This window comes from Gigantopelta aegis, chromosome 4 (assembly GCF_016097555.1).
Source record: "Gigantopelta aegis isolate Gae_Host chromosome 4, Gae_host_genome, whole genome shotgun sequence".
In the NCBI taxonomy this organism is placed as follows: Eukaryota; Metazoa; Mollusca; class Gastropoda; order Neomphalida; family Peltospiridae; genus Gigantopelta; species Gigantopelta aegis.
Window position 1 is genome coordinate 71,355,759 of NC_054702.1, and position 17,506 is coordinate 71,373,264.

The window sequence follows — 17,506 nt, forward strand, 5'->3', positions numbered from 1 at the left end:
AATTAGTTTTCTTCTTTGTCCTTCTGTCTGTCTATCCGTGTGACCCACAAATAATTTTCTTTAAAAAAAATTCCACAATGCCTCAAGATATTCAGCTAAAAGGATTTATGTAGCTTCATTACGTACCTTTACAAATCATGATGATTTACCACTTTTTCATAGAGTTATTGCCCTGAACTTGGGAGATGCTAAGATGTGTTGGGCACAGTAGAGAACATGTATTGCTTTAGCAGCACTCTTAGAATGCTTATTTATTCCTATTATACTAGATCACAAAATTGAGAAAAGCTGTCCATCTGTCTATCTCCTATGTATAGTTTTCCGAATTTCTTTTTCCACAATACTTTGAGATATTGAGCTAAAATTCTGTGTATAACTTTATCATGTACTGTGACAGACCAAGTTAAACTTTCATGGCTATTTACCCATTTGTGACATATAGAATTATAGCCTTTGAGATTTGTTGGACCTATTAGGGAACATGTATTGCTTTAGCAGTACCGTACTCTCAGAACACTTGTTTCCTTCTATCAGTGTATTTTGATGCATATCTTTGCAGGCCACTGTGAACAGGTGACTGTGACTCACATTAAAAGTCCAGTTAAGTTTTATGTGCAGCGTGTTTCAGACAAGAAAAAACTGAGCCAGTTATCTAAAGCAATGAACACATGGTGTAATGGCCTTGCCACAGACAAGGATCGGCCAATTGATGTGAAAGCAGGTAGAGAATTCTTTCCTCTTTATTAATTTGACAATTTTATTATAAAGTTAACCTTTAACAATTTTATTATAAAGTTAACCTTATACAATTTTATTATAAAGTTAACCTTTGACAATGTTATTATAACGTTAACCTTTGACAATTTTATTATAAAGTTAACCGTATACAATTTTATTATAAAGTTAACCGTATACAATTTTATTATAAAGTTAACCGTTAACAATTTTATTATAAAGTTAACCTTTAACAATTTTATTATAAAGTTAACCGTTATACAATTTTATTATAAAGTTAACCGTATACAGTTTTATTATAAAGTTAACTTTGACAATTTTATTATAAAGTTAACCATGGACAATTGTATTATAAAGTTAACATTGGACAATTTGTTTTCTTCTGTTTTTAAGTTTTTTCTCTGAATTTTTATCCTTTGTTGCCATGTAATATCTATTATACATTTGTATAGAAAATATATTCAGTGTGTTTGTGACAGGTGAAGCTGTTTTGGGGAAGTACACGGATGACAACCGATGGTATCGATGTGTTGTCAAGGGAGTTATGATAACAACCGAAATGGATGGTGAGGAGACCCGTGTGAAGACTAACGTAGAAGTGTTGTACATGGATTTTGGAAATGCAGAAGTTTTGCCCATTGAAAAGTAATTAAGATCATGATAGTTTTGCTCATTAACACATTTCATTGTAACAAAGAAGGATACCAGAAGTTTAATACCCAAATGTTGCATTTCCTTGTGATATTAGGACTTATAAAATGATGTTTTTCAAAGTGAAATGTTTTTAATTTTACATCCGTGTGTACTTGGTTTACAAACATTTTACCGTCATACTTCTTTAATATATATAAGTTTTATATCGGGCCACTTTTTTTATCAAATGTTTGTGATCTGGTACATATGTGAAAAAAAATAACACAGTAGAGACATGCATACATGTAGCACCATAAAACTAATCAGTGGTTCTTTTTAACCATTTAACATTTGCTTTTTCTGTTGTTTATGCCCTCGTGAAATAATTTGTCCCATGATGAAAAAACAATTGACTAATAAAGATTTACTTTCATTCCTCAGACTGTACACAATGCAACCGCGATTCATGAAGAATCCTGAATTTGTTCTCGAATGTTCATTGTACGATATCTTGCCCGCAGATAAAGTAAGATGGTATTTTTGTTTGGTTTTTACTTAATATATATCTATACTTTTGTCGTCTTCCATTCAGGTTTCAGGTTTACTGTTTATTTATAACTGCAAATATAAACTGGTACCAGAGACAGGTAAATGAAAAGATTGTACTAGTTTTTTTCTGCAACTTGTCGCCAACAATATTTTCTGACGGTTGCTACATGCTACTAAATATAAAAACAAGATGAAAGACGGACAACAATATATACAATCAATGGGAAAATTACCAAATGTGTATGAATACTTTGATATTGCAGTTAAATTTTGCACCAGTCCGCATTAACCATTTGTTATTGGACGTCTTTTTTAGCTTTCTATACTCATTAGTAGGTTTGGTAATCAGTTGAAATTTCATCATCAACATCATCATCAGTTATAATTGGTTGGCACCAACTGATCAACTTTTGGTAACACAACCTGTTACAATTATATGAACATAAGAAGGATTTGAGTTGACCATGTTGTGTTCAGGGTCCTTTAGGTTGACTTTTCCGTCTAGGAAGTAGATGGCGCCTTTATATAAATAGTATGAAATGTTTTAGTCTCCAGATAAAAACAATGGTTGCGTATGCGGCCAACTTGTTTGCAATGTAGAGGGCTGGTTTATCGGGATCTAAACATTTCAAATGGCTATGTTACCTTTAATTTAATATCTTTCTTTTTTGGGGGTATGTACACATGACAGTGTGCAATTTTGAGGAGAGTCCAGGAGCCCAAGGCTCGCAAAAATCATATAGGAATCTCTAGCTTGGCTCGTACAAATTAGTTGTATAAATTACATTGATTCTTCGAAATGACACAGTCAACATATATCTTAAAATCCTGGCAAACCAGAGTCTTGAATAGAAATTTTTTCCATGGTTTTATGCAAAACATTTAGTGTATCTTCTGTTCTACTGAAGATGCACAACAAGCCTTGCTGGGTTGGTGGCAGGCTCTAACGATTTGCAAACAGGGTGACCTTATGACACTTAAATTTTTTAAACCAAAATTGCACACTGCATGAAAACAAACCCCAAACCCCACATACGTACATCAGTTCCCTCATCTAAACAAGAGAAACAGTTACAATTAACATTTTCGCATACACTATCGATTATGAATTTTGATAATCAATCATCACATCGGTAGAGCCAAATTAATCAATTTTCAGTTGTAATTGATCACTGAAACATCACTACTCATTGGAGGACACAGGGGCCCAGTGACCCCCCCCCCCCCCCCCCCCCCCAATAAATGTGATTGATTTTTATATTAGCATTGGGTTTTCTTTCCAGGATGGTATTTGGTCTAATGAAGCACTGCAGACATTTCTGAAGATGACTGAAGACAAGCCCATGTTGATGACTGTATGTACTGTAGTCTCTAATCAATGAGATCTAAAGGGGCGGGATATAGCCCAGTGGTAAAGTGCTCACCTGATGAACAGTCGGTCTGGGGTCGATCCCCGTTGGTGGGCTCATTGGGCTATTGCTGATATATCAAAGACAATGGTATGTGCTATCTTGCATATGGGATGATGCATATAAAAGATCCCTTGCTACTAATGGAAAAATGTAGCAGTTACTCTCTCTGAAACTATATGTCAAAGTTACCAAATGTTTGACATCCAATAGCCGATGATTAATAAATCAATGTGCTCTAGTTGTTTTGGTTAAACAAAACAAACAAACTTTAATGAGATCTAGTGGTGTTGGTAAAGAAAACAAATTTTTACTTTTCCACATGAGCCTATAAAAGCTTGGGGTTTTTGAGTCATAAAGAATATAATACCTCTAACACAGCAAGCATGCAGTAAATACATGTAAATAATGTAGTACTAAAAATATAGTATCTAAGATAACATGATATGAGTGTGAACATAACTTGCAGGACTAGCTCTGAGTCGGCAGAAAATTTCGCCAAATTATCGAATAAACTTCCAAATTTTATAAAAAACCAAGTTATTTTGTCACAAAATATCAATACATGAATTTTTTTTGCCAAATTAATATAAAATTGCAAACTGTTTTAAAATTTGCAGTTGGCGAATTTGGCAAGTGCCAGAGCTAACCGTGACTTGTTTTATTGCATCATTAATTTTTTTTTTTTATCAAAGGACGTAGTATGTGCTGTTTTTTCTGGGAAGTGCATGTAAATGATCCTTTTCTGCTAATAGAAAAATGTAGTGGATTTCTTCTGAGACTTCGAGTCAAAAATTCCGAAATGTTTTAACATTCAATAGCCTTGATTAAAAAATCAGTGTGCTCTAGTAGTGTCATTAAACAACAAACTTTACCTTTCTATTTAGGTCGTCCATGAAATTGCCAATGTGTTGCATGTGGATTTGCACAAACCACAAGGGGAGACTGATTTGGATGATAGACCAATATCAGTGCGAGATTGCCTTGTGTTTCTTGAGCTAGCTAAATTTGCCACATCAACAGCAACCAAGGTGACATTGTGTAAGTTGACTGAAAAGTACTTGGCAAGCTAATTGTAAAATTTGAAATTAATGTGCAAGAGAAATTCATGCCAAGAATTAGAAACAATTAGAGATGACAACTGACATTAAGGTCGATGACAGTCACTTTTCACACCTTTGTTTTGACTTCGTACACAATAAATATAACATCTAACAGTAAAAAAAATTATATGATCTATTTGACAAATGGTACTTTTTATTTCTTCCCTCTTTTAAAAGTTAAACTTAATATTTTTGTCTAAAATTTATGAAAAATAAAAACATGTCGATATGTAAACTGTGTTGTCTACTCTCAGAACTATTTCGACAAGGATCAAGGTAAGTAGACCAGTTTTTATTTTAATGTAACAAAGCATTTAAATAATATAGCTTGAATTGTGACTTAATTTGTTTGATTTGTGTATAGTGTATGTACTGAAAATATTAAAATTACTTCATGTATCCTTGTTTTCGGATAAAGTTTGGAACCTGGACCCTTTGCAGCACTTATGTTATTAGGAATACAAAGTATACAATAATATAGATTTAAATAGTACAGCTCAGAGTTCATATTTTATTATCCAAGAATAGTTTATCCTTATTTGTGAGTTTATTGATGTATAACAGTCACAAATTGGATAAAATTGCACCTGAATACATCATATTTGGTTAAAATAAACAGTTTTAATGTCCTTCCCAGGACCTGTTTTATGTAATGACAGCCCAGTTGACTTAATGACATCATTTTCTGAGATTTGTTGAAGGATAATGTTTCTGCGATGTTGTCTAATCAGAATAGAGTAAATCCTATAACGGCAGGAAGTTTGTAATTATAAAATATATAAACATTTGACATGTGCAATAATCTCTTGTGGGGGTTTTTTCCAGTCCCATCATACACAAAGCGGGAATACATGACTGCTGAACCTATTGGAGTTGGGGAGACATTCTATGGCATGGTCACAAACTTGGATTTGCCTTCCAGTTTTCATGTGCAGCCAGTAAGTTTTATTATTAAAAAATAAATAAAAGTAATATTAAATAACATGATTTTTGTAAAATTGGAAATGGTTTTCTTTTAATGTGTTAAACCAGTTTTATCAAGTTGGTATTGTGTATTTTGTCTTTTGAACACAATTGTGATAATTACATACTATGGGAGTAATTGTTGCATCATGAATTACAATGACATAGTACATGTAACTTGCAGGTAATAAATATAACATTTCATAATTGCCATTTAGTGAGCTCAAACTTCCATGTCAAGTATTTTTAGTTGATCAATCAGCTGCATATGTCTTTGATATTAATGAAACTGTTATTAAGTAATTAAATTTACCTACTATGTATTTTTATCATCTTGAACAACCCCATGGCATTAAATAAAGTAATATTGGCAAGTGTGCTATTTTAAAATGATATATAATGATATGATTCGAGACGTCTGGAGTCTGTGTATTCGAAATGTCTGGTGGTTTGCTGTAAGGCAGGCAAAACAAGACCGTAAAAGAGAAATGTTTTGCATACTTCGGATTGTGGTTAGGTTGTGGGGAGCATAATTGTATATAATTATTATTATTATTGCTTTTTAAGCCTTTAACACATTTTGTTCGACGATGGGGACCTAGGGACTATGCCTACACAGTTTCTCCACTCCCGCTGCACTGAATTTTATGTGCTTAAAAAGGAACAGCTGCGAGACAAAATTTGAATTAAAATGTTGTTGTTGTTTGGGGTTGTTTTTTTTGTTTTTTTTAAATCGTCACAATATTGTAAATACTAATCAAAGTCAAAACTGATATATTTGAAGAAAAAGACCCCAATAAAAATAAAATAAAAGTAAAAAACCCCAGAACCCCTCTATCTGTGTGTGTGTGGGGGGGGGGGGGGGCAGGTCGCACACCCGACAAACCTGCACCCAAATTACTTTCGTAAATCGGGTTGGTAAACGCACAACTGTGCATGTACGGTTATTGGAAAGAAATGGCATATTTTATGATTACACGTTTTTCCCTATATAAAACCCGCACTCGATCCTTTTGTAATTGCTGACACGATTTGAGTTATTAAAAGAAAGCTCCTAGACAAAATAACATAGGACTGTTGGTAAAAAAGATATACTAGTAAGCATACTGGTACAGCTATTGGAACACAGGTAAATGAGGGATATATATATATATATATATATATATATATATATATATATATATATATATATATTTGACTCTGACTAAACCGGATTCTGTGTAATCCGGATCTCTGCGTAAACCGGTCCATTTCTAAAGACCCGTCCAGCTACCGTTTATCTCTTAGGTATAAATCTCTGCCTAATCCGTACTCTGTCTACTCCGGACTCCGGATAACAAATCAAGAACGAAACAACCGTCCATGCATTAATTACCTCGGTCTACACCGGATTGGGATGTGACTGAATGACGGGCTGCTTAATTAGTTGAACAATGATCGGCACTTGCCGAGTAATTAGGACGCCGTCGCAAGATCAAATACAAAATGTAATCACACTCGTGTGAAGTTTACTCTTATTGCGGTAGGCCGTTAGAGCTGGATTTTGTATTCAAATAATTTCGTACGTACGAATAAATAATGTTTTAGGAAATAAAATTAAATTTAACCTAGTACAAATATTAGAACAACCAAAAACACGTTTAATATGCAGCCACTAATATTTTATGCAGAAAAATATATTTGATATGTAATTACAATCGTTAAAAAGTCTCTGTTAGTGGATAACATCTTAAAAATTGCAGCAAACTCAGGAATGTCCCTTTAGGTATATTTTTTATGTCTGTGAAATAATCGATTGCAAGTCTGGCTTGTATGACTGTGTTTCCCAACCATCCATGGGTTCAAATGTTATTGTTGATCGCGAGCTGTTGATCATTCAAGAACCATAACTCTGGATGAACTCTGTCTAAACCGGTCCTCTATGTAAACCGGACTATTTCGACGGTACGAAGTGAGTCCGGTTTAGACAGAGTCCACTATATATATATATATATATATATATATATATATATATATATATATATATATATATATATATATATATACATACATACCTGCAACAACAACAGTCCCAGATAAATGAGGTACCCAAGTTTCTTTTGGAAATCACGCCAGCTCACAATAACTATTAACAGGAGTTATGAAACGAAACAACAGGTGATCGTTGGTCAAATCGGCGGTAAACATAATATTTGAACAGCAAGTGGAGAAAGGGTAAATGGTGGCTAGAGAGAATACACCTTTCACAACAACAGCCCCAGATAAAACCGGTACACAAGTTCCTTTTTGAAATTACGCCAGCTCACATATTACCAAAAAAAAGCACACAAACGATCAGCGATCGTTGGTCAAATCGGCGGTAAACAAGTATACAATGTTACTGATACAACAAGTGGAGAAAGGGTAAATGGTGGCTAGAAAGAATACACCAGTAACAATAACAGCCCCAGATAAAACCTGTACCCAAGTTCCTTTTTGAAATTACGCCAGCTCACATATTAACAAAGCAGCACACAAACGATCGGCGATCGTTGGTCAAATCGGCGGTAAACAAGTATACAATGTTATTGATACAGCTAGTAGAGAAAATGTAATTGGGGGTTAGAGATGATATACCGGGCCCATAACAACAGCACCAGATAAAACCTGTATCCAAGATCCTTTAGGAAATGACGCTAACTCACATTAATTAAATAAAACAGCTCGCAGACAAAACGATGGTTCGGATCGTTGGACAACTCGGCGGTAAACATGATATTGGTACAGCTAGAGCAGAAAGGGTAAATGGTGGCTAGAGAGAATATTCTTGCAACAACAACAACAGCCCCAGATACAACCTTTACCAACGTTCCTTTTGGAAATCACGCCAACTCTCATATTGACAAATCGGCACACAAACAAACGGCGATCGTTGGTCAAATCGACGGTACACAGAATGATATTGGTACAGCTAGTGAAAAGATAAATGGGGTTAGATATAACATATTTGCAGCAACAACATCCCCATATAAAACCTCTTCCAGGCACATGTAGCACACACCTCTCCCACTTGTGGACGAATATGTACGTTTTTTGTTGGTCCTATATATAAATACAGATTTTTTAAAATTGGCTTCTGTTCCCTCCCCCACTAGAGACTGAGCAACCTCCATTAGAGATTGTGCTCCAAACCCCCACACCCGGATATTGTTACCACGTGCCTGCGTACGTTCCTATCGAAAATCACTCCTAACGCAGACGAAACGACTAACGATCATTTGTCAAATCGGTGGTAAACATACATGTATAATGCTATTGTTACAGATAGTGAAGAAAATGTAAATGGGGCTAGCGGGAATATATCCACAATAAAAACAGCCTCAAATAAAACCTGAACACTAGTTCCTTTTGGAAATCAATTAACAAAGCAGCTTGCAGACCCGCGATCGTTTGGGCCGTTGGTAAATTAAGCCGCAAACATAATTATATTGCAGGCGCGTGTGCACAGGGGTGTGCTTCAGGGTCTACCCTCCACCCCCTTCCCGAAGCATGACCCGACATTCCCTAAAAACATCTCACCAGTCTAGACACCGGTACAATGTTCTGCACATGCGCCTGTGTACATTGTTTTGTAACACACACCCCCCCCCCCCCCCATAAACGTAGCTCGCCAGTCTAGACACACACACACACACACACACACACACCCCGCTAACATTATTTCATACGCACCTGCATTGGCAAAAACAGACAAAGAAAAAAAGAAACGAATTTTAAAAAACACCCTAAATAATAATACATGTAATAATAATACAAATAAAATGAAGTTTTTGTTAGCTGCTTGTGACAGACGTCACGTAGGCAAGCCACATGCACATTTATTTGTCGATTTCACTTCTTTTCTCTCAAAACCGCAATACCCCCCCCCCCGACACATGCAGTGACGCTCCTTTTCCATTATAGTTTTCCTTTTTCAGCTGTCTACAAGGGTTGTCGGTCAGTTAAATTATATCATGTGTTTTAGTTTTAAAATTTATTATAGTCAGTATAAGAGTGCATGATTTAAGATGCCAATCGGAATATATCAATAACAGAAGTTTTAGGATAATAATTTAATAATTCTGCTTTTAAAACATATGTCAACGCTGCGGCATACAAGGTTTTTTTTTTTTTTTTAAATTAAATTAAATTTATAACATCGGCAGTTAACAACAACCGACAGATAAAGAGGTCACAGATTCGCAGCAAAGTGACCGGTGCGAATTTGCAGAATCGCAGCAAGTTGTTACTGGTGTGGAACAAAATAGTCTGATAGCCAATTTGGTTTTAAACATCCGTCCCTCAAACCACCCCCCTCCCCATTTGTTTTTGTTTTTTGTTTTTTTTAAATCAGTGGCACATCGAAAACTCAAACTGATCAAACTGATCCCCATCATATATAATGAATTCTTCCACAGCTGACGCAAGTTGCATGTGAGTCAATTTCACTATTTATTTATTTTTAAAAATTGGTGTTTCACTTTTATGACTTGAAGCTGTTAATAACAATGTGCATGTAAACATGGTCAATATAATCCTAATGAACAGTTCTACACGTTGGATGAAGTGCAAACGTAATTCTTGTTGAAATAAATATTTTACAAAATTGCTGATCCGCCGATCGGCGAATGTTTGGGAATTTTTTTTTCCGAAACCGCCGAGCCGATCTCCGATATTGCCACTATGGTTGGTTCGTGTACTGTAAGTTGCAGGTAATAAATATAACATATCATAATTGCCATTTAGTGAGCTCAAACTTCCATGTCAAGTATTTTTAGTTGATCAATCAGCTGCATATGTCTGATATTAATGAAACTGTTATTAAGTAATTAAATTTACCTACTATGTATTTTTATCATCTTGAACAACCCCATGGCATTAAATAAAGTAATATTGGCAAGTGTGCTATTTTAAAATGATATAATTTTAATACAGACTTAAAATGTCATAAAATGTTTAAAGTTTTATTGTTTACGAACCTTAGGCCATTATAAATTAAATGCTAGATTTCTATCTGAATGTTTTTTCAAAATGAGGCTTGGGGTGTGTGAATGTAAATAAAAAAAAAATTCAGAACATTGCAAATACTGTACATAGAGCAAAAAGATATTTTGGCCAAGAGATTTTAAAAAACCGAGCTGGATGAAAATCTATGATTTGTTTTATAATGGTCATATCACATTTTTATTAAGATTAACAACTCAATTTGCTCATTTCTTTTTACTGACAGGCAGGCGACGAGTTGAATTACCTGTGTAACCTGATGGCTGATATGCAGACAACGTACACCTCCAAGGGAGACCTCTATTCAGTATTCTGTCCTCAGATAGGTGGGTCTTTTAAAGAGACTTTCCTCAGTTTGTTGCAATTGTAAGATTTTTCCAACAAATAAATAGAGGATAATAAACGAGTTACCAGTTATCAAATTTATGTCCAGAGTGAAATAATTTTCAGTTGTCACGAGCTTTAGTGAGTGACAAATGAAAATTATTTCAAGAGGGACATTATCATCCAATCAAATTATCCAATAGTATTGTTCGTTAGACCAATGCGTGATAATTATGATTTTTATTTTCCCCGTTATGAGTGCCTGCTGGGGTAATAAACTTTTTTAACAACTAAAATGACATACTCAGTATTGTTTCTTAATTAGAATATCAGTGTTTTTGTATACTCACAAGGTTCGCACAGGCTTGAAAAGGCCTTGAATTTGAGGTGCAGTCTTGAAAAGGTCTTGAAATTGAAAATTGCCTTGAAAAGGCCTTGAATATTGTAGTTTGGCCTTAACCTTTAGACTACTGGATTAATTTTTAACAAAAACCACGTTGAGTGGGTACAAGTTTATAATTTTTACTCACATATATTCACTTAAATGTTTCATAAATACTTGAAATAAAGTTCATATATGAATCGGTAAGTATTATTTTCGTGTCTTTTTTTGTAATTTTTATTATTTTAGATCGGCTAATGGTGATTAAAATTAGGCAAAAAATCGAAAAAAGTTGCGTTTACTTATGGGCATTTGTAGCCAGCTGTCCAGTATTTATGTCCATTATTCCCGATAACAGTGGTTTTCTGACCAGAATTTTTTTTTAAACCCGAACTACGATTCATATTGCAATATTTGGTAATTTTTGTTGTTGGAAAAACGATCAAATTTATTATCAAATTAGCTGTTACAATCAGCTATCGATCCCTGAAAATTACCGCGACGTGCCGCCATTGTTGTCAAGCGAAAATACTTGCCGAAAACCACTTTTTGAACTCAAAATTTCAAGGTATTTTCAATTGAAAAAATCAAAACAAAAACCACCATTTTGAAAAAAAATCTTTTTTCTTTAATTATATTTCCGTTTCCGGTGAGTGTCGTGTGCAAAACGGCGGGAAATATGAATTGGGGAATGCACTGTATACAGTGTACAGTATATCGACTGACGTGACGTCGGGCGAGATATCTCGCCTGCAGTAGTCAGAAGGTTAAAAAGCCCTTAAATTTAGTAGATAATCATATGTAGTGAATTATATATTTTAATAAACTTATTATTAATATTATTTGATATATTTAAAAATAATAATCCACAAATAAACAGTTGTTAGCTATGAAAAATTACTTTAAAATCGATGACGAAATTGTTTTGCACGGTATGAAATAAAGAGTTATTTCCCTTTGACAGTCGGTAATTTCCGTGCCGTAACATGCCAAAAGCATGTATGCAAATGGCGGCAATAGAAGCCAGTTTTCCTGTTTCAAAAATAGGTACTACTTGTAAAAATGGGGAAAACTGTTTTTAACCGCTAGTGGTTATCCGAATATTACTGGGTTAGAGAATGCAAAGTGGACAATAGAAAGGTGGTGTGTTCATGTTGCAAAAAAAACGTTGGATTTATCTAAAATGGACGAAAGTGCATTCAAGTCGCATATGTAAGGAGCCTTGAAAAAGGGTTTTGCTGACTTGAAAAAGCCTTGAAAAGGCCTTGAATTTTAGTAGTGAGTGGCTGTATGAACCATGACTCAGTGTGCTTCTGGTCATTCTGACAAACTTAGAATCCTCCCTTTAAGACTGTTTACAAAATTACATGGGGTGGGTGAATAGCCATAGCCTCTGTAGTAATTTGACTTTTATTTGCAATACAACTCAAACAGTCCTTGCATGCATAAAAACCCTAACAATTTAATGATGTTACATTTTTTTTTTTTTTTTTATATATTTTTCTTTTTAACTTAACCTGACCTCAAACTAATTGTATTTTCCCACTAAGATGGTAAACTGGGTCTTTTAAAGAGACTTGTTTTCATTGTAAGGTGTTTCCGACAAATAAAATCGAACATCCCAATTGCCAATGGGATGGCTAAAACAATCTTCCAATGAGTCCTCTACGCTCTTTCCTAACTTTATTCCGGTTGTGTTGCAGGCATGGTGTGTGTGTCGCAGTACTCGGTGGATCAGTACTGGTACCGTGCGGTAGTTGTCGGGTTGCCGGGTGGCCGCCAGGTTGATGTCATGTACGTTGACTTTGGAATTCAGGAGCGTGTTTCTTACCTAAAAATCAGAAAGATTCTTGATGCTCATTTAAAACTTCCTCCTTTGGTAAGTTAATAAATTTCATTCATTGTTAAAAGACTTAGGTTATACAAAAGCTGAAGAAAAAGTCATATAATTGAAGAAAGCATATTTTGTGTTAATGCATAATAATGGTTTTCTCTCTCCTACTCTTGACTACATATTTAATATTCAATAGCTGTTAATCAGGCATATATTAGTCCCAGGCCCTAATCTAGCCGGCCCATTGGGCTATTTCTCGTTCCAGCCAGTGCACCACGACTGGTATATCAAAGGCCGTGGTATGTACCACCCTGTCTGTGGGATTGTGCATATAAAAAATTCCTTGCTGCTAATCGAAAAGAGTAGCCCATGAAGTGGCAACTGTGGGTTTCCTCTCTCAGTATCTATGTGGTCCTTAACCATATGTCTGACGCTATATAACCGTAAATAAAATGTGTTGAATGTGACGTTAAATAAAACATTTCTTTCTAATCTAGCCGGTGAAATAAAGGGTTTTTTGTCACTCAAACTCTGTTTAAGTTGCCGAGTTATTAGCGGTAGTGAGAAGTCGAAGTCACTTCGTGTGCGGTCACACATAAGACCAACACCAAATAACGCCAATGTTGTCTGTCCATTGTAAGCTTCATCACCTGGCCCCAACTCCACCCAAGAGCCTTCATCTCCTACTCCACCGATCTTCTCCAGGTCTCCTTGGGTCTCCCCTTCAGTCTCTTACCACCAGGGTCCAGTGCATAGCCACTCTTGGGATGGATGTCAGTGGCATTCTGCAGATGTGTCCAATCCATTTCCATCTGCGGCGTTTAACCTGGAGAGAGATGGGCTGCATGCCTATCCTTTCATGGAGTTCCTTGTTGGTGATTTTGTTTGGACAATAGATGCGCAGAATCCTCCTGAGGCACTTGTTCTGGAAAATTTCCAGAAGTCAAAAGTTGCCTTAATAATTTGGACCTAATCCGATTTGGAAAAAAAAGATCACACAATAGACATCTTGAGCCTGACTTGTTTAGTGTCATAGCTCACATTTAACACCTTGTCAATCCATGTTTTGGTGCCAGACTGTACATTGATGCGTCTCGAGCCATTTGCAGTGACCAGTCAAGCATTCTTATTCTTGGCCACATTCATTTCAGTGATGCCAGAAAATACTAATTAGTTCTTTAATTATTAACTGCTTAATAATATAGCATTTTTAATAAAAACTTACATTTCTTTTGCTTAAATTTTATTACTGTAAGTAGTAGTATTTTATATTTTACAATTTGAACGTAGTGCATAATTAGGAATGTTTCTGAAGGAATGCAGAACTTAACGAAACATTGCAAAAGGTATTGATACTACCAATAATGTTCCATTTCACCTACTTTTATTAAATTTCTTCCACTTTTCCTGAGAAAGGAGAAGTCACTTCTCCAACTTTTTTAATTCTAGATTGTATTCCAAGTCCTCTACAAGTCTTATCTGGTTTGTCTCTGTCCGTCCATCCATCTGTCTTATCTATAGTTTTCCAGACTACTTTTCTGCTTTTTGCGTATAGCTTTATCATGTTGTGTTGCAGATCAAGTTTGAATTTCAGGATGATTTTCCCATTTGTGACAGTTATTGCTATAGATCTTAAGAAATGTGGGAAATTGTTGGGCATGTAAATTACTTTAGCAGTTCTCTCAGAATGCTTGTTAAACTGATTGTTGTCAAACATTACTTTCACAGTATGAATAACCCAGACATAAACTTCTGGCTAACCTTTCACAATGTTGTGTACTTTCAGGCTGTGCATTGTGAACTGGGAGACGTGGAACCAGCTAGTCCAGATGGAACCTGGGGGGACGAGGTCAGTCACAATTCTTTATGTCTCTACAAACCTATGTTATAAGCATGGGGAGATATTCAGAAATATTGTCTTTTACATGCATATTTTTAATATAAATATAAATATTTAAAAAGAAATAAAAGTGGGTTTATAATACAGTAGTACTCACCAAACTGACACATTCCGAGACAAAACTGAAGAATCAAATCATCTACATGTTGTTTGGTGTATTTTGGTGACACTGTAAAGATGTGTGTCATATTACATAGAGGTCACTGTTACTTTAGAGATGTGAGTACTAAATGTTGTATGGAGGAACACTTTAGAGATGTGAGTACTAAATGTTGTATGGAGGAACATCTTGGGATATAAAATAATGTATTTCATTATATCTAATATCATTTAGAAGTTTTTTGCCTAGTTAATTTTAGTTTTTTGGCATAGGTAAGGTTCTACTTAAATGAAAGTATCCTATGCAATGGAAAATTATGTCATGGTTGGCTTCAACGGTTAAATCTCAAACTAATTATTTTGTGCTGGTCTTTTTTCTTTAGGAAGTTCATTATCTTCTTTGGTTGCTGTCTAGGTTAAAAAAGCTTTTCATTTCTTTTTTTTAACTGAAATAACTTGATTAAAACATTTTGTTACATGTGACAGAAAAATTATTTCTATGGTAGAAGACCACATTTATTTGTGAATCTTCAGCTGAGATTTATGCATGCCAGCCCATGGCATCCTAAATGCCCACCTATGGTTTAAAAATAAAGAAAGATACAGGTATTTTTAGTCTCAAGGAAATTACAAAAGGGTCATAATTATAAAGAGGGCTTATTTTAAATATTTTTTAGTTAAATGTTTATGTTACTTTCATCATAATGTGTCCAAACTGCATGATTTTGGGTGCATTTTTGACAATCTTCACACCCATACAAACCACACCCAAGCAGGAGTTGGCGGACACCACACATATATTTAGAGAAACTTTGCTCATCAAACCTTACAAAAACCCTCATTTGAATAAAGGTTTAGCTATTAAAGTTTTCACAAAATCAGCTTGTTTGAAAACAAACCAATTGTCATTTTAAAAAATAACTCCTTGGCTATCACTAAGCTTAATAATTCGAAATAATTAGCTTACAAAGATGGATCTGTGCAAAATCAAAAAGAGAACTCTTTACACACTCAGGTACTCGAGTGAGCTAACTGTATATTGCTACCTGGTAAGAGTATTCTATGTTGCAACAAATTTCCTTTAATACTGTACATAGTAGATCAAGTGTCACAATTGCCGTATGTTAACTCCAAATAGCCCTAGATTAAAATATATTGAGATGGTGTTGAACATTCACTTCATTTTATTTGCATTACACATTTACAAATTTCACATTTCTTATTAGTTCAGTATTTGTTTCACTCTTGTTAAATTTGTTATAAATCAAACTTTTTATCACTGTCATTTATTTAATATGTTTTGTTAATATTAACTGCTTCATTGTTTGTGACTGTTTATTTATTTTTAGGGTCGGACATGGTGGGCAGATGCTGTTAACTTGAAAAAGTTTCAGCTAAAAGTTGTGGGTAAGATGTAAACCATATGCCAGTCATATTCAGGAATTGATAGCTGGTTGTGACAATTAATTTGAAAATGATTTGGAATGTTTATTAGGATACGAATCGTTGTTTGTTTGAAAAATATTCTGGTCATAAAAATACTGGGAATAGTAGTTGTAAATACTGGACATCTACCCACAAATGTTTGTAAGTAACAGTACTTTATTGATTTTTTGCCTAATTTTAATCAACTTTAACTGATCTAAAATATAAGAATTTGAAAAACCTACAAAACTAATAATTAACGGTTTACATCTGAACATTATTTTATGTATTTATAAACAAATTTAAGTAAAAATATGTAATATATAAATATATAAATTTGTACACCCCCAACATGGTTTTTGTCAAAAATTAATCCAGTAGTTAGAAGGTTAAAAAAACAAAAAATCAACTTCTGCTTCTTATTCTTTTGTTTACAGAAGTCCAAGATAACAAGTTGTCTGTTGTTCTCTATGAAGTAGATCCAGTAGATCTGACCATTCAGGAATTGAGCATCAACTATTGTCTGGTTAAAAGTGGCATTGGTAAAAGCACAGGAAAATGGTTTGTATTTCCTTTTGGTTCATTTATCCAAAATGATGTAGAATTTGTTTGTTTTTTCTGTCATTGCAATACAATACGAAAATGGATTTGGGTGGGATATAATTTCGCCACAAACTTAATGAGAAAGTTATTTTGTATTGGGCTGCAGGCAATGGTTGCTGTTGTTGCTATTACCACCTACATTTCATGCTTCAGTTATATATCTCACTGCGATCAGTAGATAAACCACATTTCTCAAACAGGCTTCCATCTTTCAAAGGTGATAAACACTACCTGCTTGGTAGTGCTTAACTCCTGTTTTAGATAACACAAAACTAGGAACATTTTAAGAATAACATACACATCATGAAAGTTATTCTTAAAATTTTACTATTTAAAGCAGTGATTATTTGGATTTTTTAAAATCTCCTTATTTGATAGGACAGAGGGTAATATAAAATAGCTAAATATATTCTGAAGATGTGTTTAAACTGTTGTCGTCTTAGTGTACAAAACTGGGTAATATTCATTGTTGTGAAGATAAACAAATTTAAAAATGGAATATAAGTGAAATAACATTAATGTAAC

The 17,506-nt window shown here is 34.4% G+C and overlaps 1 protein-coding gene across 2 annotated transcripts in view; it reads left to right on the forward strand.

Annotated features, from left to right (window-relative positions):
- Nucleotides 1–17,506, forward strand: part of LOC121371040 (RING finger protein 17-like) — a 76,357-nt gene that overhangs the window by 23,560 nt on the left and 35,291 nt on the right. For both annotated transcript variants that reach the window (XM_041496658.1, XM_041496659.1), the window contains 11 exons: nt 560–721; nt 1,215–1,380; nt 1,810–1,894; nt 3,201–3,272; nt 4,214–4,367; nt 5,255–5,367; nt 10,641–10,740; nt 12,824–12,999; nt 14,741–14,803; nt 16,303–16,360; nt 16,816–16,939. In XM_041496658.1, the coding sequence (XP_041352592.1) occupies nt 560–721; nt 1,215–1,380; nt 1,810–1,894; nt 3,201–3,272; nt 4,214–4,367; nt 5,255–5,367; nt 10,641–10,740; nt 12,824–12,999; nt 14,741–14,803; nt 16,303–16,360; nt 16,816–16,939 (1,273 nt within the window). The remainder of the gene's footprint in view (nt 1–559; nt 722–1,214; nt 1,381–1,809; nt 1,895–3,200; nt 3,273–4,213; nt 4,368–5,254; nt 5,368–10,640; nt 10,741–12,823; nt 13,000–14,740; nt 14,804–16,302; nt 16,361–16,815; nt 16,940–17,506) is intronic.